Source organism: Phytophthora infestans, genomic scaffold, assembly GCF_000142945.1.
Source record: "Phytophthora infestans T30-4 supercont1.69 genomic scaffold, whole genome shotgun sequence".
Classification (NCBI taxonomy): Eukaryota; Oomycota; class Peronosporomycetes; order Peronosporales; family Peronosporaceae; genus Phytophthora; species Phytophthora infestans.
The window spans coordinates 312190-334702 of NW_003303690.1; the positions used below are offsets into that span (position 1 = coordinate 312190).

Sequence of the window (22513 nt, forward strand, 5' to 3'; positions counted from 1 at the left end):
TGTAATAGGGCGGAGAGCACCGATAAATCCAGCTTCATGTGATGCATGTTTGAATCGTGGTGAACTTTTGAGATTTCGCGATTCTTCTTGGCTTTCTTTGCGGATGCTTTCTGCTTTGGCCTACCACGCGGTCGGACTGGACTTGCAATTTCAAAATCATCCGTCGTTTCGACTGGCTCTGTAGTGTAGTGAGTATTTAACAGACTCAGTCGGTTGCAGCTCGTCCGTAGTCGGGCATAGGTGGGGCACAGTCGGGGGCTGATTTAACTCAGTTATGGGAAGTGTTGGATTCCCCGGTGGTTCATCTGTCACAGTCATCGGTTCTGGCAACGTAGTTGAGACTTCCTCGAGCTCCGGTGGTTCGAACGCAATCGGGAACTCGTCAGACTCAGGCGGTGGTTGGTCGGGCTCCGGCGGGACCTCTTCCGCCTCGGGCGGGGGAGCATCAGATTGTAGCTGAGTCTGGACACACTGAGTGTCTGAAACTAGGCGATCAATTTCATGAAACTGTCGGTGCTTGAAAAGTTCAGCGACAGTATTCAATACGATTCGAAGGGATGCAGTCTCGCTTCTAGGTGATCCTCCTCCTCTTCATCTTCACGCTCAACCAGACCGGAACCGCAACCGACAGGCTCTACACGATGCCCGACTGCGTCTGCAGCGTGCCCGACTGAGTCGGTAGTGTGCCCGACCGAGTCGGTAGTGTGCCCGACTGGAGCACTATCTCGCTCGACGCCTCCCACAGTGATGACTTGGTGCATGTAACGTCGGTGCTTGTTGTACTCTCTCTCGCTTTTTGCATACACCAACAGGGAGACGATACCTCTCAACTGTTCTTTCTGCCACGGATTAAACCCGTACTCGTCGGCCTTGGCGATCTCCTCGGATAGGTACTTAATTACGTGAAACTGGCAGAGTAGAATCTTGACCCCAGGGCAAGCCGCCTCCAGCACACTCATTTCGGTAAAGTCCTTGTCAATGATGACACACTGCAGCCGCTTCGTAGCAGGATTGTTCAGTTTGAATTCTTCGATGGCTGCGTCCAGGGTTTCCTTCCGCTCATTCTGGACTAAGGCGTGCTGCACGTACTGCCCTTTACCAAAGGTGTCATGAATCATGAAGTAAAATACCTTGTACTTCGGTACGTTTGTTCCGTGTGTAGCATCGATAAGTAAGACCTCCGGAAAATGATCGTACAGATACCGCATGTGTTTTGTCTGCATTGTTATGCACGTAGCCATTTTCTGAAACAGCAAAAGGATTATAAGCAGTGGTATGAATAAATATCTGATCGATCATCGTTTACCTTGCTTTGTTGTGCCTCTACAAAAATTCTGCCCACGTTGCCGATTTCTCCACAGAAATCCATCATCCACGCTTTCAAACGTTGGGCACTAGTTGTTGATTGGGTTGATTGATTCTTCAGCTTTCGTACCAGATTGTGTACATCCCTTATCGTCGGTGAACAGTCGGAATTCTCAGTAATAAACTGGTGAATGCTCTTCTTTCCTGCACCGGCCTTTTGTAGAACCCCCACGGTTTGCAGAACACTCTCCCCAGCTGCTGTTCGGTTAATTGGGTAGTTTTGATACGTTGTCGAATCAACCAAGTGATTATGGGTCGTTCTTATCTTCGTAATACATACAACAAACTTGTGAGCTGATTTATACACTTCTCGAACGCAGGCATTAATCTAAAAGACATTACAACGTTAGTGTGCTTGTATTATCCGCCAGCACCCACCAGCACACACTAGGACCCGCCTGTATCTGCCAGCACCCGCCAGCACCACCAGCACCCGCCAGCACCCGCCAGTGGATGGCTTACCTGTGTAGGACACTCGATCGAGCGAGACTCTTGACGTGCTCTCTTGCCCTTCCCACGCGGCTTAAACTTTCCGGCGTGGGTGCACACCAGCGTCTTGGCGTACCATTCCCATGTCTCCGGAATAGGTGTAGATTTGGAGCCCGTACGCTGGATAACGGCGTTTCTTTCGCCAACCTTCTTGTTTGTTCGAAGTCTGAACACCTGGATATCAATAGGCTTGTTAGAGAAGCTCATATACTAAGCAGACCAAATACACCTTACCTGGTACGTTTCCGCTTGGTATGTGCGGATGTACGTGTCGAACGCATCCCACGACTCGAAGACGGTGCGGCCAGGAAGGGGAGGAGTCGAATGCTGAGGATGAAAATCTTCCGAGCGGCTTGATTTGTCTGAATGCTCCGTCGACCTCGACGTCGCGCCTAGCGCGAACTCGCTTCCGTCCCTAACGCTGTTCTCGTCATCTACGCTGTAATCGCTGTCACCATTCGATTCAGGGGGCACACGTTTCCGCGCCGACCGTCGCATTCGCTCCGCCGGGTTCATTGGCTTCCGTCGATCGGGGAAGGGGGCGGGAATGCGTAATGAGTGGTTTGCATACACGTATGCATACACGTATACGTCGTTCGGATAGTACGGAGCGATTTGAGACAAGAGCGTTCGTAGAGCGTCCATTTTTTTCAAATCCTGAAGAGTCTCCACAGGCGGGGGTTCCAACCACTCTCCATTTTGAAACCGACTTTTCCAGCTCGAAGTCACCCTTCATCGTCACTATTCGGTACTTGTATTCGGCAATGCGCCTAGGCAGCACCTTCCTGGTTATTCTATCCATTTGCGCTACAAGCGCCGCGGCTTTTGGCAAGTCCAGACACCTAAGAGTCGATCTTTCCGGTGTGACTGACAAATACGATGAACGTCTGCGGGACTACAGCTCAAACCATGGTATTGAGAGTGTAGTGGGCCACGCCATTACATAAGTAGGTAGATTTATATTACAAAAGTAGGTGCAGCAGCACACGGCTAGCGTGTGCTGAACTGCCGTCATCCTATTGGTTGATATATGGGGATCCAGACCCATTATCACCCAATAAGGGTTTGACGTGTATTTGAGTGGTCAGGGCAAGCTGCCCTGGACCTAAATAAAAACAGAGTTGATTTTCCTTCAGACTAAGCACTTGGTTTCACTATCGCGGAACTTGCACGCTTCCTCATTATTACGTGTAAGCTAGTAACGGACACTCTAGGCCCGTTACACCTGGTAGCACTTAGTAGTCCTTCCCATGACCAAGCTCACAATGAGCCAAGGTCAGACGTCTGAAGCTTCAGGGCCAACCCTGGAGCATGCTGCTTTCCCTCATCTCACTCGTGTCGAGTGGGAAGCCTTTCACCGCCTTGCGGCGGTGTCCGGTGAGGCTGTTGTCGCGTCGCTGCTGAGCTCAGCGACTCCCGATCAACAACGTCAAGCAGCTCAAGAGTTCATGGAACGCGAGCTCGCCGACGCGAATCGGCGAGCGACAACTCTCTCGCGTTCCTCGAGGAATGACATCGTCAAGTTGGAAACGTCAACCTACTCCGGTGAAGGAGCGAATCGCCTTCCGTTGAATCGCTGGTTTCGCGAAGTCGACATCGCTATCGCCTCGAGGATGATCGAGGCGCAAGAAGCGAAAGTTAACTTCTTACTTTCCCGACTGGCCGGGAAAGCCAAGGGAGTGGGCACTCGGCAAACTGGTCGTAAACAACGATGCGTTCTCCACCCTGGAGGCCCTCCAGAGTGATCTTCGTCTCGCCTTCGAGCCTCCACAAGACGAGTCCCGAGTGCGCGCAGAGTTCTTCGCTCTGCGACAAGGCAAGATGACCATGCGCGACTACGTCCAGAAGACACGCCACCTCGCGTCCTGCATCGTCATCAATCCGATTGACATGGCATCTCAAGTCCACGTCTTCGTGTTCGGCATGCGTGACGGCATGACGCGATACTGTCTGACTCGAGCGGAACCCTCCTCACTCGAGGAGGCATTTGCTCTCGCACTTCGTGAAGACTACGTAGTGGCGGCGTCGTACGCGCGGGCAATGTCCGCGGAAGCTCAACAGTCAGCTCCGGAGCCGATGGAGATCGACGCGATTGACGCGTCGAACAACCGCCGTCGTGCAGTCCCTCGCGCGAATGGTGGTCGTACCAGTCGATCCCTCACTTGCTTCCGCTGTCGGAAGGTTGGACATCGCGCGGCTGAGTGCCGCGCGCCCGCGCCAGTGCTCACGCATACTGTCGATGCCTCTCCTACCGATCAGCCAAAAAATGGTCAGGGCCAGTAGGTGCGGGGCGCCCTACTGGCTGGAATGGAGGTCCGGGTCCCCCGGTGGCAGCCCAACCTTCTAGCCCTCGCGTGCTACACGCACACTTCAATGCCACCACAGCGTCGGGCGACTCAAGACTGATCATCATCAGCCTCCATGTCGCCGGCGCCCGACGTCCACTACGCGCGCTTGTGGACTCAGGAGCGACAAACAACTTCTTCCGTGAGTCGTGTTTGTTGACGCTACCCAGCGAAATCGCTGTCCGCAACGGTCGCGGACAGGTTGTAGTCAAGCTTGCTGACGGAAAGCCGCACACGTCGCGCGGCGCGAGATTACGTTGCCGTACACTTTCGACGGCTTTCGCAGCAATGACGACTTCCTCGTGATTGAGATGAACTACGCATTCGATTGCATCCTGGGCATCCCGTGGTTGTCACGGTATCAACCAGAGATTGACTGGTTGGCCCGCTCGGTTAAACACCGCAGTGGTTTCGACGTGAGCGAGGTGTTCACCCACCTCCTGGTTGCCCAGAAGGACTGGCCCCACGTCACCGTCGTGGACCGGTCGTCCACGACGCAGGCTGGACACAGAGTGAGCGATGGCCCTCTCTGCACGGCTTGCGCAGTGCTGTTGCACGAAGACTCCTCGCCGCGAGGCGAGGGCAAGAACACGATGGCGGTCGAGCAGGGGCTCCCGCAATACGAGCAAGCGGTCGAGCATGGGTTCCCGCAGCGCACAACGGCGGTCGAGCATGGGTTCCCGCGGCGCACCACAGCGGTCGAGCATGAGTTCCCGCAGCACAATATGGCGGTCGAGCATGGGTTCCCGCAATGCAACACGGCGGTCGAGCAGTCGAGGCTCCCGTCACCCAAGCCGGTGGTCGAGCAGTTGGAGCTCCCGCCGAACGACCACGCGGTCAAGCAGTGGCCCCCGCGTGTGACCGGCACAGTCGAGAGTGAGCTTCAGTGCCTAGAGCGGGGTGATACATCGTCCAGCGAGAGCGATTCTTCCTCCTCGAGTACACACTCGAGGCGCCGGGCAAAGAAGTCGAAGCGCCGTCATTTGAAGCCACGACGTGAAACTGCACCGAGCGGCATCTCACAGACGGAGTCGGTCTGTGTCATTGAGCACGTGGACGACGGCATGGACCGTCAGCGCACCGTCGATCTTGTGTGTCCACCTCGCGACGCTCAATCGATCACCCGGCTTCCAGGTCTCTCCTGGAAGAACTTCCTTCGTGGTCTCAAGGTTGGTGAGGTTGAGCAGGTCTGCCTGATAACAGACACTTCGTCTACGCCACTCGAAGGGAACACCGTCAGTGATGACGACGGATCCACCCGTCCCAAGAGCGCCGAACCGAAGTCCGCTCGCGAGGAGCGATTCGCAGCGCAGTCCTGGGAGTCCTTGCGCGAGTCTGGTAATCCAGTGTACGAGACCGTCCGCGAATACGCGGACGTCTTGTTTTCCCGATAAGATTCCAGCCGAACTGCCTGCCGATCGAGGCGTCCGCCACGAGATCGATCTCGCGCCCGGTTCGAAGTACTGTGTGACGCGGCAGTGGCCGCTGCCGCGAGACCAAGTCAAGGCCATCGACGACTTCTTCGAGAATCGCCGTAAAGCGGGTCACGTGCGTGAGCGTGTCTCTCCACATTCGAGCCCAACGTTCTGTGTGAAGAAGGCCACAGGCGGATGGCGCATCGTTCATGCCTTTAACAAGTTGAATGACGCGACCATCCCCGCGCAAACCCCAATTCCTCGGAAGGACATGGTGCTCGACACCATGGCGGGCAGTGTCGTCTTCAGCGCCATCGACTTGACCGATGGATTCTATCAGATCTTGATGAGACCGAGCGACATCCCCCTGACAGCGGTCAGCACCCCCAGCGGTATGCTCTGGGAGTGGCTTGTGATGCCACAGGGCTTGAAGAATGCTCCCGCCACGTCCAATCGCATGGTCTCCCATGTGCTGCGTCCGCTTCGAGACTTCGCACCGAGCTACTTCGACGACATCTTCGTGCACAGCCGCGCTGAGGATGGTCTCAGCGCGATAGAAGTCCAGTTGAGGCACTTAAAACAGGTCTTCCAAGTGATGTGCGAGAACAAGTTGTACGCGAACCTGAAGAAGTGTATCTTCTGCGCGCCGGAGATTCCGGTGCTGGGCTGCTTCGTGGGCAAGGACGGCGTTCGCGCCGACCCGGAGAAGGTGTCCTCTATCTGCGCATGGCCATCACCAAAGAACCCCACTGAGTTGCGTCAGTGGTTGGGGCTAGCAAATTATCTCCACAAGTACACGAAGAATTACGCCGGATTGATCCAGCCCCTCTCATCACTCCTGAAGAAAGATGCCACATGGGTCTGGTCACCCGCGCACCAAGCCGCCTTCGACTCAGTGAAGAAGAGCCTCGCTGAGGCGCCGATCCTAGCTCTTCCCGACGACTCGAAACCATATCACGTCGTTTGCGACGCGAGCGACTTTGCCATCGGCTGTGCGCTGATGCAGTTTGACGACGAAGGACGTGAACGGGTCGTCAGCTATTAGTCTCGACAGATGAAGCCAGCGGAGCGCAACTATCCTGTCCACGACAAGGAGCTTCTCGCGATGCGCTGCGCTCTGATTAAATTCAGAGTGTACTTACTCGGCGAGCAAACCTTCGCAGTGTATACCGATCACGCATCCCTAAGGACAGCGATGAAGAGCCCTCATCTTTCCCAGCGAATGGCTCGCTGGTTGTCGTTCTTCTCCGAGTATAATTTCGTGGTTCACTACAAACTCGGCAAGAACAACATCCTTGCAGATGCTCTGTCTCGTCGTCCAGATTACGACCCACGCGATTCGCTGGGTCGACAACCGCTGCATGATGAAGACGACGAAGACAACTGTGCTATGTGCTTGGCGTCGGGATTGAACCTGACGAGCGTGTCTTTAGAAACCCCACTCCGCGACGAAATCCGGACTGCGTATGAATTCGATCCGGTCTATTCGAGTATCCTGGAACATCTCCGCTCGCCCAGTGAAAAGACACTGAGTGCTTTGTCCCGCTCCACACGCCATCAGATCGATAGGTATCGGATTGAAGACGGGCTGTTAACGTACAGCATCGATCGCTTCGATGCTTCGCGTGTAGTGGTTCCCAACGATCCTGACTTGCGCTCGCGGATCATCCACGAGTTCCACGATATCCCCCTTGGCGCTCACTTGGGCCGTGAGAAGACATTCGCCGCAGTGTCGCGCGACTTTTACTGGCCCCACATGTATAAGTGGGTGCGCAAGTGGGTGAGGACCTGCGAGATCTGCCAACGCGTGAAACCGTCCGCGTCATCGCAGGCTCCCATGCGTCCCTTACCAGTGGCCACCGAGGCATGGCGCTCGGTGTCGATGGACTTCGTCTTTGGCCTCCCACCCGACTCCGCCGGGCGCTCCGGTGTCCTGGTATTCGTCGACAGGTTCAGCAAGATGGTTCACCTCATCCCGGTCCCGGATACGATCACCGCGACCGATACCGCGGTGCACTTCGTGGATGCAGTCTTCCGTCATCATGGCATGCCCGAGTCCATTGTTTCGGACCGCGATCTGCGGTTCACGTCTGCTTTCTGGACGAAGCTCTTCGAGCTATCAGGGACAAAGCTGCTGATGTCGACGGCCGCTCATCCGGAGACGGATGGCCAAACCGAGCGAGTTAATCGCGTCCTTGAGGACGTACTTCGCAGCTATGCGACGTCGTTTACGAGCTGGAGCTCGTTCCTTCCGCTTGCTGAGTTCGCGCTGAACAACGCGGTTCACGCGTCGACTGGCTTGACTCCTTTCTTCGTCAACAACGCTCGGCACCCTTGCGTTCCAGCTCTCCTCGCCGTGGGCCGTCCCACGGCGCCGTGTGGCTCCACTCTGGGTGGGGGTGAAAGAGGCGACAACCACTTTGTGACAACTCCGGTTTTGAACCCACAACCGGTTACCATACCGGTTGCCGACAAGCCTTCTACGCCAACACCGGTAATGGACCCTCAACCGGTTTCCATACCGGGTGCCGACTTCTCCTCGAGTGCAGCCTCATCTTCAGCGACTGTTAACACAGTGACACACGGGAAGGCCCTGACGACTCCCCGCGACGCAGTGTCCCCTCTCGCCTCGTGGACGAATCGTGCCCTGATCAGTCCTGGCACCGCTAACGCGGTGTCTCCATCAGCGAACTACGCGCCAAAGCAACCGGCACAGATAACACCGCTGTCTCAGACTTCCCCCTCCAGCGCCAAGCAGTCACCCGATACGTCCGCGACGCGCTGCAGACGGCGGTCGACAAGCAGAAGTAAAACGCGGACAAGCGCGGCCGCAAACACACAGTAAAGTTCGCGACAGGAGATCGAGTGCTCCTGTCGACTTCAGGAATCAGAGACTCTGCCGTCACCAACCTCGGCGCGAGTAAACTCGCACCGCGCTTTATTGGGCCATTTACGGTGACTAAGGTTATTGGCGAGGCTTACACACTGGATATCCCCACGTCGCTGCGACTACATCCGACGTTCTACGTCGGACGACTCAAGCAATACCTGCCCGCTACGATTCCTTCTTCGACGCAGTCTCCTGAGCCGCCGGCGCATATAGCGGCCGCCCCGCCCGACGCGCGCGCCGAGCCATCGCGCCATTCACACCAGGCGCCTGCTCCACCGTCCCGCTCTGCAGACTACCATGTACCGCGCGCTCAAGAAGCCTCACGCGCGCCAAGAGTTCCCGATTCGACTGACGAGTCTCAGTCGCAGTCCTCACGGCCTTTGCAGCCGCGTTCTGGGCCTCCTCCGCCTCCTGATACGCCGTCCAGAAGCTCCCCGCGAGATCTTCCTCGCGGCTCCCAACCAGAACGTCAGTCGTATCAGCGGGACGGTCCCCCGCCGATTGTCGACTCAGCTGGCGAGATCCGCTGGATAGTCGAGAAGATTGTCGATCATAAAGACCCGCCCCGTCGGTCGGGGCAGCGCCATGTGTCCACCAGTCGCACGGCTCCCGCCGCGCGCCGCTATAGGGTACGATGGCTTGGCTTTCCGGCGGACCAAGATACGTGGGAGCCTCGCGCGAATCTTCTTCGCGATGTCCCGGATGTGATCCAAGAGTACGACTCCAGTCTTCCTGCGCCGGAGAGCGCCGCGAATAATCACGCGGCGGCCGAGAACGGGATCTCCAGTCTGCACGACCACGCGAGCGTGATCGAGAACGACGCTGCTGGCGATCGCGCGAGCGCGACCGAGAACGACGAACCGGGTTCTCGTAATCCCAACGGAGCGGCGGAGATGCGCTTCGTCGAGATGAGTGTCGGCGCGAGCCGGCGCGACTAGCGGCGCTGGCCTTTTCGGACAGCGAGCGACGGTAACACTGGATCCAGGCATTCTCGCGATCACTGAGCGGATGCTCGGGGACATGGGCTCTCCACTCGTCCGTAGTCGGGCGAGACGACACACACCTCCTGCAGCCTTCAGCAACTCGCACGTAGCAGATGCGGTCGTCGGCGTTCCAAGCGCTGTCGCAGATTCGTACGCGCAGCTCGCCCAAGGAATGGCCCCCGATGATTTCTTCCCGGTATGCGATCCAGTCGACGAGATTCTCTTCCTGCGCTTGCGTCCGGTTCCAGCGCCGGATGAAGGCGCACCACGACTCCTGTAGCGCACTGTGGTCGACGCCGTCCACCGGCTTCTGGCGCAGCGCACGAAAACACCGGAAGAGGTCCTTCATCTCGTCCAGAGACTCCGGATCTTGCGCTCCGGAGATATCATACAGGGCCCAGGGTCTCAGCACCTCGTTCATCACGTGGGTGCCGCGTGCCGCGGTCGTCGCGCTCGTCAGCGACGTCGCCGTCGCTGGAATCTGCTGCTGTTGCTGTTCCATCGTCCGCTCCTGTTGTCTGCTGTGCAAGTCGTGTTGTACTTCTCCTGCGTGGCGCAGGATCTGTCTCGTCCCCGCCTCGTTCGTTCCTGTTGGCCACGATTTTCTTCTTGTTTCCCTTTTGATTGATTTGTTCCCCGCCCGTCGCTTATGTTGCGTAAGTGCAACTTTAAGAGGGGGGTGATGTAGTGGGCCACGCCATTACATAAGTAGGTAGATTTATATTACAAAAGTAGGTGCAGCAGCACACGGCTAGCGTGTGCTGAACTGCCGTCATCCTATTGGTTGATATATGGGGATCCAGACCCATTATCACCCAATAAGGGTTTGACGTGTATTTGAGTGGTCAGGGCAAGCTGCCCTGGACCTAAATAAAAACAGAGTTGATTTTCCTTCAGACTAAGCACTTGGTTTCACTATCGCGGAACTTGCACGCTTCCTCATTATTACGTGTAAGCTAGTAACGGACACTCTAGGCCCGTTACAGAGAGCATCGAAGCCGCAGATGAAGAGCGCGCCGTTAGTTTTTCTAGCTTCAGGGAATGGCTCAAGGCGCAGAAATGGCTCGGCACGAGAGGCAAGAAGATTCCTGAGGGTATAGCATACAATTTCGCCCCGGAAACTGCCAAGGCAATGCTTAAAAGCAAACGTGTTCGGGGCGAGATGTTCAAGAGGTGGGATAATCACAAGATGGAGGACATCAAGCTCAAGATAGGTGAAGCAGAGATGAACAACAATGCTGTAGCAAAGATGCTTGTGAAGTACGTACAGAATCACCGAGTTTACAGAAACTGGAACAATGTCCAGTAAAAAGCGTGCCAGAACCCCTGCTTCTAAAACGTACTTTGCAGTTTGCTGACCTTTTCAAATAACGTAGCTCCTTTGTCCAAAGTAGCGATGGCATTTCATATACAAGTTCGGGCTGAGAGCATTTTAATTGTTTGAAATGAATTAAAATGCCTTGTGCGACGGCCCGCTTAAAGCAAGTCTCCATCAGAGTCGAATCAGCCCCTCTTTAGCTTCGTCCCCAGTTGGGGGTGGAAAATAAAAAAAAACAGATTTCACTTCGAAGTACCAGCTAGTGAGATTGGTAGTGGATAATAGAGGCAGTCTCTCTCGACCTCATGCTTAGCTCAAAGGTAGTGAGATACCGGTATACCAATAGTCGACCTAAATGTATGGGCTACTTGCATGTACCGGTCTGGGTGCAAATTTGATGCAAAATCGGTTCCATATTATGTATCAAACACCAATCCCAAAAGTCAGTATCGATTGGCCGAACGAATCCAAAATCAAAAAATTGCAATGGCGGAGCCGCAAGTGGTGACGGACTTCCTCCGCTACCTGGAAGACCCAGATGTGGCTGTAGCCGTGGCCGTTATCAAGGCGTTGACAGGCGTCATTACCCGCAGTGAGGCCAGCACCATGATGCAGATGGAGGGCGAGCTGCAGGAGGCAGCGCAGCAGCTGCGTCACTTCCAAGCCGCAGACGATAAGGCCTCAGCCACGCGCTTCCACAACTCAATCGCCACGACTGCTGGTTGCCAGCTGTTTCTGCGCTACGTGACGCGCTGTTTCCTTGAGTTCGACGACTTCGATCTGTGCCGCTCGCAGCTAATCGACCGCGGCAAACTCTTCGCCGAGACGTCGCTATCCAGTCGTAAGCGCATCAGTGACGTAGGCCACAACTTTATCCGAGACGGAATGGTACGCTTTATTTACGGGATTTAATGGACGCGTAAGTTTCATAGCTGACGTCATTTTTTACTTGCAGAAAGTGTTGACGCACGGCAAGTCCCGCGTGGTGATTGCGTTGTTGCGTGAAGCTGCCAAGACCAAGAACTTTTCCGTTTTTGTGACGGAAGGACGAAGCAATGCCTCCGGGTACGTCGTAATTTATTTTTTATTTTGATCATTATTTTTAAAAGAGTAATTTTATTTTAGAGTGAGTACTGCTGAGGAGTTGGCGAAGGCGGGTATCCCTACGACAGTGATTCTCGACTCGGCAGTGGCGTACTATATGGAGCAGATGGACATTGTTATTGTCGGAGCTGAAGGAGTGGTGGAAAATGGCGGTATTGTCAATTCAGTAAGTAATTTATTTTTTCCTTGAGTTTAGTAAAAAATATTGCTAATATTTTGTTAATTAGATTGGCACGTACTCTATCGCTGTGATCGCTCAAGCACTCAACAAGCAGTTTTACGTCGCTGCAGAGAGCTACAAGTTCGCTCGTCTGTACCCGTTGACACAGCGTGACGTCCCGCAGAAGCAGATGGCTGCGATCTCGGGTGCTGTTGCTGGTGGAGAGCCCACTGACGAGACGATGAAGAACGTGTCGTTTGCTAGTCCTTTCTTCGACTACACTCCGCCTGGATACATCGCGCTGATGTTCACAGATCTGGGTGTACTCACTCCGTCTGCAGTTTCCGACGAATTGATCAAGCTATACCAGTAACTCTCCAGCCTGCAATGGTTATTGAATGGGCTACTTCTTATCACTTTTTCTTCTCGAACTTCGTTTCTTCGAGGGTTTTTTCGTACGCTGCTGAGATTTTTTACTGGATTTCCTCGATTTTATCTCGTCAGGGATAAACTTGCGGACGACACTTTTGATAGCACCGTATCCTGGATCTCGCTTGGCCTCCGGCACTTGAAGCCACGCATTCCACACTTCGAGCATCCTAGCCGACGCCCGATCCTTGAACCTGCAGTACATAATAAATTTACGTTATCAATATATTCTTCAGAATCCGAAAAAGTCATTTGTACCTCGAGTTCTCGACGCCAGCTCCCACGACTTCATTGAAGAAAGGGTCTCTGGAGACTGTGAACTCCTGGCTGGACTTGACCATCTGAGCGTACGCGAGTCCTAAATTTTTCAAGCTGGACGCTGCGTTCCAGAATTCTGGCGGCTCGTATTGGTACGATAACTCCATAGGCTTAGCAGCTTCACTTAATAGCGTCAAGTTTTCAGGGTCTTCCGCGATGGTTCTCTCCAGCAAATACGTCGCCCAGTTGAGCTTTTTCATGCCGTAATCTCGAGCCTACACAGCAGAGTTAGTGAGTTTCTTTAAAGATTATTACGATCCTGAAACTTACAATTGTCCACTCCCACGTTTCATCATTGTAAAATTTCTCTGGAGGGAGCATCGGAAGACACTCATGTATCATCGTCTTGACTTGTTGTTGCGACAAATACCAGCTATTCAGAGACGGAGACGACGTTGACAAGCTCTGGAACTCGTCAAGTAGCCCATACGGAACAAGAGTGTACTTGTCGTTGAAGTCTTGGTCATTGTAGCTCAACCTGCCGCCCAAGAAGAAACGCAGCTGCTTCTTCGTACTCTTCGGAGCAATATTCGAGTCTAAAAGTCGAGCCATACTGAAGCCGTCACCCTGACAAATCCCGTGATTAAATTTAACAGAAATATAACTGAAAGAGCGAAATTTCCTTACCACTGAGCCAAAGGGAACGAGTCTGGAACCAGGAAATCGAATATTCGGATAGTGGTCATGTTTCGTAGCAAACCAACTGTACGTCATCATTGAAAGGTTGAGAATGGTGACATCAGGACGTCTGCCTTCACAGCGCTGTAGATACCGCAACGATGTCCATTGCAGATCAAAATTTACAAAGAGTACAGCGTTCGATGGCAACGGGTCTAGCAGTGCGTGTGCGTAGTTTCTGACGTAAAAAGCTTGACTTTGGTCGCACAGTTGATACCAGCGCCAGAGTTGAGCACCTACGAGCGCCAAGCACGCACTCTGAAGAGCCATCGAGATCCCAAACTTCATCGCTTTTGAAGGATTTCCAACAAATTCTGAAAGAAAATTCACGATATAGCCAAGTCCGAGACCGAACCAGAGGAACACCACGACATTTGGCTGCTGCCAGAAGCGCATTTGAACGCCGTATAGGAGACCTTCACGGATCGGGAGATTGGCTAACGAGTGGAAAATAACCATATAGAAAGCGTACATCATTGCCATGAACCGACCAAGTTGAGGATTCATTCCAGTACTAGCACGGAGAGTTTGAAACACGCCCAATACCACAACAGGAGCTGCAAGTTGGAACGGGATTTCTCGGTCGGAAAGATCAACCGCGTACAGATACAGCCGCGTCCACAGATCTTCATTTGCCTCGTTACTGGCATACAACCGGAGCGTGCCGTAGTCGGCTCGACGGACATGATGGATCAAGCCACTCAGCGTGGTAACATCCCCCCAAGATCCTGGCTGAGAGCTCCAAATGGCAGTGATAGGCATGTAAATATACGGCATCAAACCGAGGATAAAGGCTCCCGTGAGCTGCGCAAACTCCTTCCACCATAACGACTGTCTTCTGGACCATAACACACACGTGATGATCGGCAACTCGAACAACACAATTGTGTGCTGGTTACACATTGCCAGACCACAAGTAAACGCTCCTGCCACTGCTGACTTAAAATTTTGATGACGCACGAACTGCAGCAGTAAAAACACTAATACTGCTGTAAAAGCATTATTTAGTGCGAACACTTCAGCTCCCACCGCATACGTCCAAATAAGTGGGGAAAACCCAAACAAAGCCTGCAATATATATACATACTAGTTGCTAGAGATATTAAAAAAAAAAAAAAAGTGACGTACGGCAGATGTGAACGCCACAACACGTCGGCCTGACCACCCAGTCGGCGTCATCCACAGCAGCAGACTCAGGTAAATAAAAATCACCGCTATTGTATCACAAACTGCAAGAGTTGGAGGGAAATAAACGTTGAAATTAGTCGGCGAACACGTAAAAACAAAGAATCGGACGAACCAGCCGAGAAAAAGTTGGCTCGCCATGCTGGTGTGTCACCAAACGGTAAATGCTGTGTGAAAAGGTGGACGACCATATTGAAGAGAGGGTAACCGGGAGGATGCGAGACGCCCAAGTGGCAGGACTCAGCCACGAGCTCTCCGCTGTCACCTCCAGCGATTGACGGATACAGTGTCACAGTGTAGCCTAGCAGAGTCCCCGAAGCGAGCACCAACAAGGCTGCTACATCGCCAATTGACAACGCATCATGGGTTGGTGCTGTAGAGGTGCTGCTAGACTTATGTACTGATACGCCGGCGTCAGGAACGGCGTGGATAGCTGCGCGGGGTTCTTTGCGACGCCTCATGCTTATCAAAAATGAAAGATACCAACGCGTCTTGAAAAGATCGGATATCGTTTAAGTACGAGTCTAAAAAAATAGATTTTTGAGACTTTTTACGGCAATTTTATTGTGCTTTGCTGATGGAATCTCCATCCGTTTTAATGGGAAAAGGCAGGCATCGATTTGTTTTATCTGTGATCGAATTACCATTTCAAAACGGCAAAAAGGGTCGATTTACAGGAAATCGATGTGGATGGTGGTTGATCGATCCCGAGTGGTCGATTTATCAGCCAGGCTTGCTTGATCGACTTGTACTTTTAGAGACCTCGATTTAATAAAACGACCTCTATTTATTATAAATCGAGCATCAGGCTAAGTGAGAAGGACAAAAGCATTGAAATGCACAATAAGTCTTCATTCTTTATTTACTACTTGAAGTATTACAGTAATACACTTCTGCACATGCTTTAAAAACGCGATGATGGCCGTCAGAGGAAGGTTAAGTCACTATGATTCCCCGTGTTGTATTAATAGTCATACACACTCGCCGGGAAAGCTTCACCATGAAGTCCGGTGTCTGGAGGGGGACTTCATTGTGGAGCTTTTGACGTGATTTGCCTTGTATACTGTTTTCGGAACCGGTACTACATGTACTCAAAGCAACTGTGAAAGCCCACACGGTCACCGTCTTCAGAAAGTCATGTACATGTAGGCGATTGTTGCCAGCACTACCAGCACGACAAGGACTATCGCGTGTACCGTACATACTGGGTCATCATAAGCAACGGTGGTGAGCAATCTTTCGTCAACGGCAATTCTCTCGTCGGAGCCTCGTCGAATTCCTCCGTGCGAGGGTCTCACTGTGAGGCTTACAGTGTCTGCAAGTTGCAGCCTGCAACTCGCAGGTTTTACGCCAAGGCTGAAACGCAAGTGACAAGGTGTTTCTCCGCCTGCGTTGTCACCAGGGATGCCGAAAAATAAATTGGTGCTGCAATTATTGCAATAAGAAAGCACCAATTATCTATTGGAGACTTTCTGGAGAGGAAGATCAATTATTTATTTTCGCTCCCGTTGTAGCACCAATAATCTATTGGGCGGTGTTTAATTGGCCATACATCACTCGCTGTGTACCAATTTTGCTGCACCAATAATCTATTTTCTGAGCTGAGAAAGTTCAATAATCTATTTTGGTCTAGTCAGCTCTCTAACCCAATTATTTATTTTCTGCTTTGACTGGCAATAGATAAAAATGCAATATTCGGCATCCCTGGTTGTCACTGCTAATTGAAGATACATGTATTTAGGTCGACAATACTGCAAGAATCCTCGAGGTGCTCAACTCTTCACTGTAGAGTCTACAGGCGATTTCGATGTCAATCTATCAGCCAACGGAACTGTTCCGTGCTGAGAAAAATGCTGCTTGGAAGCAACGTGTGGTCGTGAAAGGACGTTGAACTCGCCGAGGAAAAGAAAACATCTGCTACAGCTCGCGCTGCGTTCGGCGACTGTCGCGTCGGCGTCGTCACTGGCCGCCAACCAAGCAGCCAAGTGCAAGCTCCTGCGCCGCCTTCGCCACCCTCGGATTTCCGAGTCGGAAATCCGCGGCCTGCAAGTTGCAGAGCGCGGCCGTTATCAGGGGCGGCTTTTGCACGGCAAGTGCTGCAATGCAGCAGCTGGTGCTTTTCCATCATCAGCGCTCGTCGCATTTGACGCTGGAACCGTCTACGATGTTAAAACCCACTACATGTACATGTAAATGTCTTTTATTGCAAATTCATCACGAAACAACTTTGAAGCCGACGACATGTGGGTTCAACAAGATCAGACCTAGCGCCAGCGACTCGCGGCATAAAGCACTGAATTTGCAACGATAGCTCGTGTAGTACACTGAAAGAACTTCATGCCTGGCGCGATTGAACTTCAAAGACGCAGAGACTTGACCACACGGGGAGCCGCTGAGTGACACCGACACCTTGCGCCATCGTCTTCTACAATAGAGCCACGAGTCGTGGCTCTATGATTTCGACAGCCGCAAGCTTGTTGAACTTTGCCGGTCCGTGAAAAGGTAAACGGCGTTTCGTTGCCACGCAATGACGCCAGCAGCTTCCGAAAAAGAATTCCGCAAAAAGAGACGCGCGAGACCACCGCAATACAATTCCGCCTTCACGTAGCGTTGGAAAGAAATTAAGATCCGGTTGCCGCTTGATAATGCTGCTGAGGATGGCTCTTCACACAGAACTTCGCCTGTTGACAAAGACAAAGTCGCTTGCAGTCGTTTTTGGCGTTTTTAATAAAACAAAAAACGTTTAGAAACGTTTTAATCGGTTTTTTTTCGACACGAAGAAACATGTACGGTAGACACGTCGAATTAAATCTGTTTATAAACGCTAAAAATTCTTTTAAGACGTGTTATTCAATTCAAATCACCTTTTTCCGCTTGGAGGCGCAAGGTTGAACTTGACGAGAGATCAGCGAGTCGACGCCGCGTCTCTGGCACGATTCAAGCGCGGCCACCCCACTTCAAAATCCGCCGTGCTCCACCAAACCGAAGCGACATACAACCGCACAGCTCACAATTGAATCGGCCCACTGCCGCAACAAACTCGACAATTTCCGTTTATTTTCGCTCTCCACATCAGTCATGGAAACCATCCTCGCACCTCTGGACCTGCAACTCGACAACATGTGGAAGCAGCCACCGTCGCCTGCCACAGACAACAAGAGCAGCCTTGTGCGCTTGCCCAGCTTGTTCGCCGTGACAGGCGCCGCCACAACCAACTCAGAGTGGTCACCTCGGCTCGTGGGTATGAGCGACGTGCTCAGCTCGCAAGTGTCTCCGCTCAAGGAAAAGGGTCTTGCACGGTTGCCTTCCATCGGTGTCATGATCAACCGTGAGGCCACGCCTAAGAGCCTTAGTCCCGTGCAAAAGCACTGCATGAACCTTTACAAGCAGCTTCAGGACACCAAGACAGTATCGCCTCGTCAGCCTGAGCTCGAGCTCAACAGTCTGCTGGCTGATGCTGCTGTCAGTCAACTGAATGAGCAGCACGCCCGCAAGATCCTACCGGCTATCAGCAGCGAGAAGGCCAAGCGCACAAACAATGCCAAGCTCTGTGGCATGACTGAATGCAACAAACGTGCCAAGGCCGGCGGCTTCTGCATTGCCCACGGTGGCGGGCTCCGTTGCTCTGAAGCGGGTTGCACAAAGCACGCAGTGAGCCTCGGGTTGTGCATCAGTCACGGTGGAGGCAAACGCTGCACCGTCGAGGGATGCTTGAACGCATCTCGCAAGAACGGTGTGTGCTGGAGCCATGGCGGCAAGCGTCTGTGCAAGCTCGAGGGATGCAATAAAGGCCCCAAGTCCGGCGGCTACTGCTGGAGCCACGGTGGCAAGATGAAAAAGTAAGGCGACATCGTCTTTCTTTCCAGCTTATTTATCCGTCAGTTGTGGATGGACACATGTGTCATGTACATGGTAGCATTTTTTGACGTATTTATTCGATAACAAGCAACAACCCACGAACTCTATTTCCTCCTTTTTCACTTGCCAGTTGCAAGTTGCCACCATTGTTTGCGTTGCCAAACTTGTTGCTTCCCGTTGCCAGTTGCAACTTGCCAGACCCTTGCACTTCCCCAACGGTGCTCCTGGTGGTACCGATCACCGCACGACGGCGCCTGTCGACAGTGTCGACGTAAGCGGCCGTCACACACGACGGGACATGCTCATTGCTTGCGTTTTCAGAAGTACAACTTGCACTCCAAGAGCCGCTTGCGAATCGCCAAGTTGCCCTGGCCGCTTGTGGCATCTCCAGCTATCTATCTACCTGCCGTGTTGCTTGTACACATACATGTAAACAAACTCAGCAACGGTCTCCTTCTCAATGTGCCTTGCGCGCCCTTGGCGTACATGTATTCGCACGAAGTGCATGGCAATTCTTGCGTTTCCAAGCACCAGTCTGGACCGTACCGTAGATTCTGACTCCTTGAAGTAGCCCAAGCACCATTTTACAGTATCGTCTATGCCGACTTCAATCCAGAGCGGTGACGTCGGCGCATTGCGTCCCAAGCAGACAAAAGCTGGCGATGTGGACGCCACCAAAACTGCTGGCAACAGTGACAGCTCAAGGCTTGAGTCACAAATCGGAAGACGAATCGATCACATGGGTTTGCTTGTGTTGCTGGCTGGCACGGCTCGTCCATCCGCCCTGGAGTCCTGCGGATGGCCCGGAGGCACGTGCCGCCAGTCGACGACAAATGCCTCATCCCATTCCGCACGACTATGCACTGGAACGCAAGAGTGTGGACCACCGAATCTGAAGGCAAATCTACAGGCAAATCTTCAAGGGGCGTTGAATGGATGCCACCGCCGATGGTCCTCTATCACAGAGTCTGTGGCAGTGCGTTGGCACGGAGTCTGCCTGTGGTGGAGAGACAGTGCCTGAACCTCTTCCTAACAGCTTGATAGGAAGTTCATGCCGAGCTATTAACGGACTAATACTTTTTCGAGCATCGTTAGTGGCAGGAATGTGTGTTGAGGAAGCACAATTCGCACTCATTCCTGCTGCTGTGCCAAACACGAGCCCTGGAACAGTGTTCTTGCCAAGCTAATAAAAATTGCTCTTTTAAATTAAACATTTGATTTGGTACTGACCCTGACTTGATTTAATATCTCATAATCTTTTTTTTTTGCTAAACCAGCTGCATAAAATGAGCGTGAATAAAAACCGATTGTTTCTTCATTTCATTCATGGGCTTGCTACAGCTAGCTACCCTAGACTAGGCCTGACACTTCGCCAGTTCGATGAAGCTTCAATTTCGTCAATTGAGTTCTGATTCCGTAACAAATGCAACTCGAGGCAACATGCATTAATACTCGAGTGGTAATGGAAGTTACACACAATATAATTTCGAGCGTAAACGTTTTTGGATACGAAGTACCCTCGACAAGAAGTGTCGTCATTTATTTAGTTTAAATGAACAATAGCTTTTCTGGCGTGAGCCGAGCATGTTGTTCCGCCTGTTGCTCGAATTCGGTACTGTAATTTTTGCATTTAAGTTTTATTATTAATATTAATATTATTAATAACCTGCGCTAGCAATATTCCATTCGGTAGTTTTCTTTTGTTTCAGTAGCTTTTCTCGTCCTGGCAAAGCTCATATTCCGCGTGCTTATTTAGCTTTCAAGAGGTGCTGACGAATTCCTCAGACAGCGATTATTATTTTTGATAATTTAATAACACGTTCGGCTACAAGAAATTGATCTGGGCAAAACGCTTAATCTTTGAAGAAGCGTGTTACACCTCGACCAATTATTCTCCAAGCGTAGATTAAGCAAGTTATTTAATGTTGGTGGCTCTACGAATGCATTGACTTTTTTTCGATAATGACAGCAGAAGCAGGTAGTTTTCTTTTGCTAAATTTTTAGTAGTCTCAGCGCTTATTTTATTTTTATAAACGGAGCGAAATAATCGAATTGTTCAAATCAACTTAGCAAAAAGATGCTATTTTTCACATCCACGTCGATAATCCACTCACAGGATCATATAGATAAACTCGTTGGTACTCTTCGCTCCAGTATTGGATACTGTCAGGACTATCGTTCGAATCAGCCCATCCGCTAGCTGTCGTTTCGTTCGGCGTTTCATCAAGCGGGAAAGCGCTCACTTCAGTCGAGTAGCTATCCAAACCGAGAGAAAGTGATGGTCCAGACGCAAGACTGAAAGCTTTAGTCTCTTGTTTCTTCTTGCGTGGTTGAGATTTCTCCTCCAAATATTTGTGCACGATAACTCGCTGTTGTCTTCTGTTTATTTCTTGGCGGAACAGAATTCTGTATCGGTGTAGCAATAATTTCCCATCTCGTCGATCGATCGTACGTTTAAACATTCGCTGAATGAAACGAGCAGCTCGATTTTCAGCTTCAGCACGTTGTTGCTGCTTGATGAGATCCGCAAGGGTGTTCACACGTCGTATTTGCTCTTGCTTTCCAGCACAATGACGTCTCCAGCAGCGAATTATTCGGTTGACAGCGTCGATACATCGTGAAAGTTCTTGAGCTAGCAGACGAGCCAGAAGGATCCTCCTAAAGTCACAGTGACGATATCTGTACCATCGCTGGATTTTCGACGCTGCAGAGATGCACGCTACAGATTCTCTCCGTTGAGCAGATTTTGTTCGACGATGGCGAAGGTTGCATACCCAGCACTGCAAGCTCCGAGCTGCGTCATGTCGACGATGAGTTTTAAAAACCGCACTTTGCCACTTTGATAGAATACCTTTGCGTTTTAGAAATCGCTGGATCGTTATACCTGCATCCAGTCTGACTAGTTGCTTCTTCTTTTCGTGCGCTATATGACGTGTCCAGGCCATTTGAATAACGACCACAGCGCTTTTAGCGATTGGTACTCGAAACTGATCCCTAGAACTCTCTTCAAAGTCACGAGCTCGTAGATAAAGCGGGCGTAATGTCTGCTGTAGTACAGTACGAACCTTGCGCTCTTCCTTCAAGCGTCTAAATGTGCGTTGCAAGCACGAAGCCGCCAGATCTCGCTGCAGATAAATCATTCGCCGCTCCTTCCTTACACTTTCTTTATGTTTACCAGCACGCCAAAATCTTTGAATACGAACAGCGCTATCGTTCTTCTGTCGCATCCGTAAGCGACATTGAATGCCACGTAAATAACGCTGGATAGACACAACAGCGTCTAGAAACTCAACTTGATCAACTAAAAACTGCAAAATTTCGACTGGTAACTCGTAATTTCGCCAGGTTAAATACCCACGCCAAGTTTTTTTAATTCGCTGTGCTCTCTTCTCACGACTGAGATTTAACAGTTCGGCAATCGCAATAGTGCGCTTTTTATAAAGCTGCTTTGAGTAAGCTCGAAAGTTTCTCTGCAGCTGCTTTGCAGCATTTTGTCGCTTGACAAACCCATTGTACGCTGCTCGCCGCGTCTCGATATGTTGAATTTTCCTTGCTGCAGTATCAAACCGATACTGTTGAATGGCTCTACAGTGACGACGGTATGCTTTTTGAATCGTCTTTGCGTTACAAGATAATGCCTCGAGAGCTTTCATCAATGTTTCTTGTTTTTCAGCGGAGTCTCGTTCTATCCGCCGAGTGTGAAGAAATCGACAGAAACGTTGTAACGTGATAGCTGCAGCCATGTTTTCCTGATTTTGACACTCCAGAACCCAGCGTCTCCATGCGTTAAACTTGTTAGCAACACGCTCGAACGAGATCTTCTCAAACATCGCAATTAGTCGACGAGATGCACTTAACTGGAGACGTTCTTTGCGTCGAGCATCGAGGAATTTCTGGTACCAATGTCGCAAAGTCTTTCGTAATATAAAATTAATGGAGACGTGTCGAATTGCATTTCGAAATAATTGTTGACGTA

The 22513-nt window shown here is 51.6% G+C and overlaps 5 protein-coding genes across 5 annotated transcripts; 4 read left to right on the top strand and 1 right to left on the bottom strand.

Annotated features, from left to right (window-relative positions):
* Positions 1 to 11291: 11291 nt before the first annotated feature.
* PITG_18518 (translation initiation factor eIF-2B subunit alpha, putative) lies at positions 11292 to 12442 on the top strand (the record flags this gene model as incomplete). Its single annotated transcript, XM_002997586.1, has 4 exons — positions 11292 to 11693; positions 11761 to 11870; positions 11931 to 12075; positions 12137 to 12442. The coding sequence occupies 4 exons, from the start codon at positions 11292 to 11294 to the stop codon at positions 12440 to 12442; spliced, it is 963 nt and encodes a 320-aa protein (XP_002997632.1).
* Positions 12088 to 15140, bottom strand: PITG_18519 (uncharacterized protein; the record flags this gene model as incomplete). The annotated part of the gene is made up of 6 exons (XM_002997587.1): positions 12088 to 12692; positions 12757 to 13031; positions 13087 to 13383; positions 13444 to 14562; positions 14623 to 14723; positions 14795 to 15140. The coding sequence occupies 6 exons, from the start codon at positions 15138 to 15140 to the stop codon at positions 12473 to 12475; spliced, it is 2358 nt and encodes a 785-aa protein (XP_002997633.1).
* A 1346-nt stretch (positions 15141 to 16486) lies between these two features.
* On the top strand, positions 16487 to 16872 carry PITG_18520 (uncharacterized protein; the record flags this gene model as incomplete). Its single annotated transcript, XM_002997588.1, has 2 exons — positions 16487 to 16555; positions 16603 to 16872. 2 exons carry the CDS (start codon positions 16487 to 16489, stop codon positions 16870 to 16872), a joined length of 339 nt encoding a protein of 112 aa, XP_002997634.1.
* Positions 16873 to 17757: 885 nt separating this feature from the next.
* PITG_18521 (uncharacterized protein) lies at positions 17758 to 18654 on the top strand (the record flags this gene model as incomplete). Its single annotated transcript, XM_002997589.1, has 1 exon — positions 17758 to 18654. One exon carries the CDS (start codon positions 17758 to 17760, stop codon positions 18520 to 18522), a length of 765 nt encoding a protein of 254 aa, XP_002997635.1.
* A 481-nt stretch (positions 18655 to 19135) lies between these two features.
* PITG_18522 (uncharacterized protein) lies at positions 19136 to 19611 on the top strand (the record flags this gene model as incomplete). The annotated part of the gene is made up of 2 exons (XM_002997590.1): positions 19136 to 19513; positions 19582 to 19611. 2 exons carry the CDS (start codon positions 19136 to 19138, stop codon positions 19609 to 19611), a joined length of 408 nt encoding a protein of 135 aa, XP_002997636.1.
* Positions 19612 to 22513: the final 2902 nt, after the last annotated feature.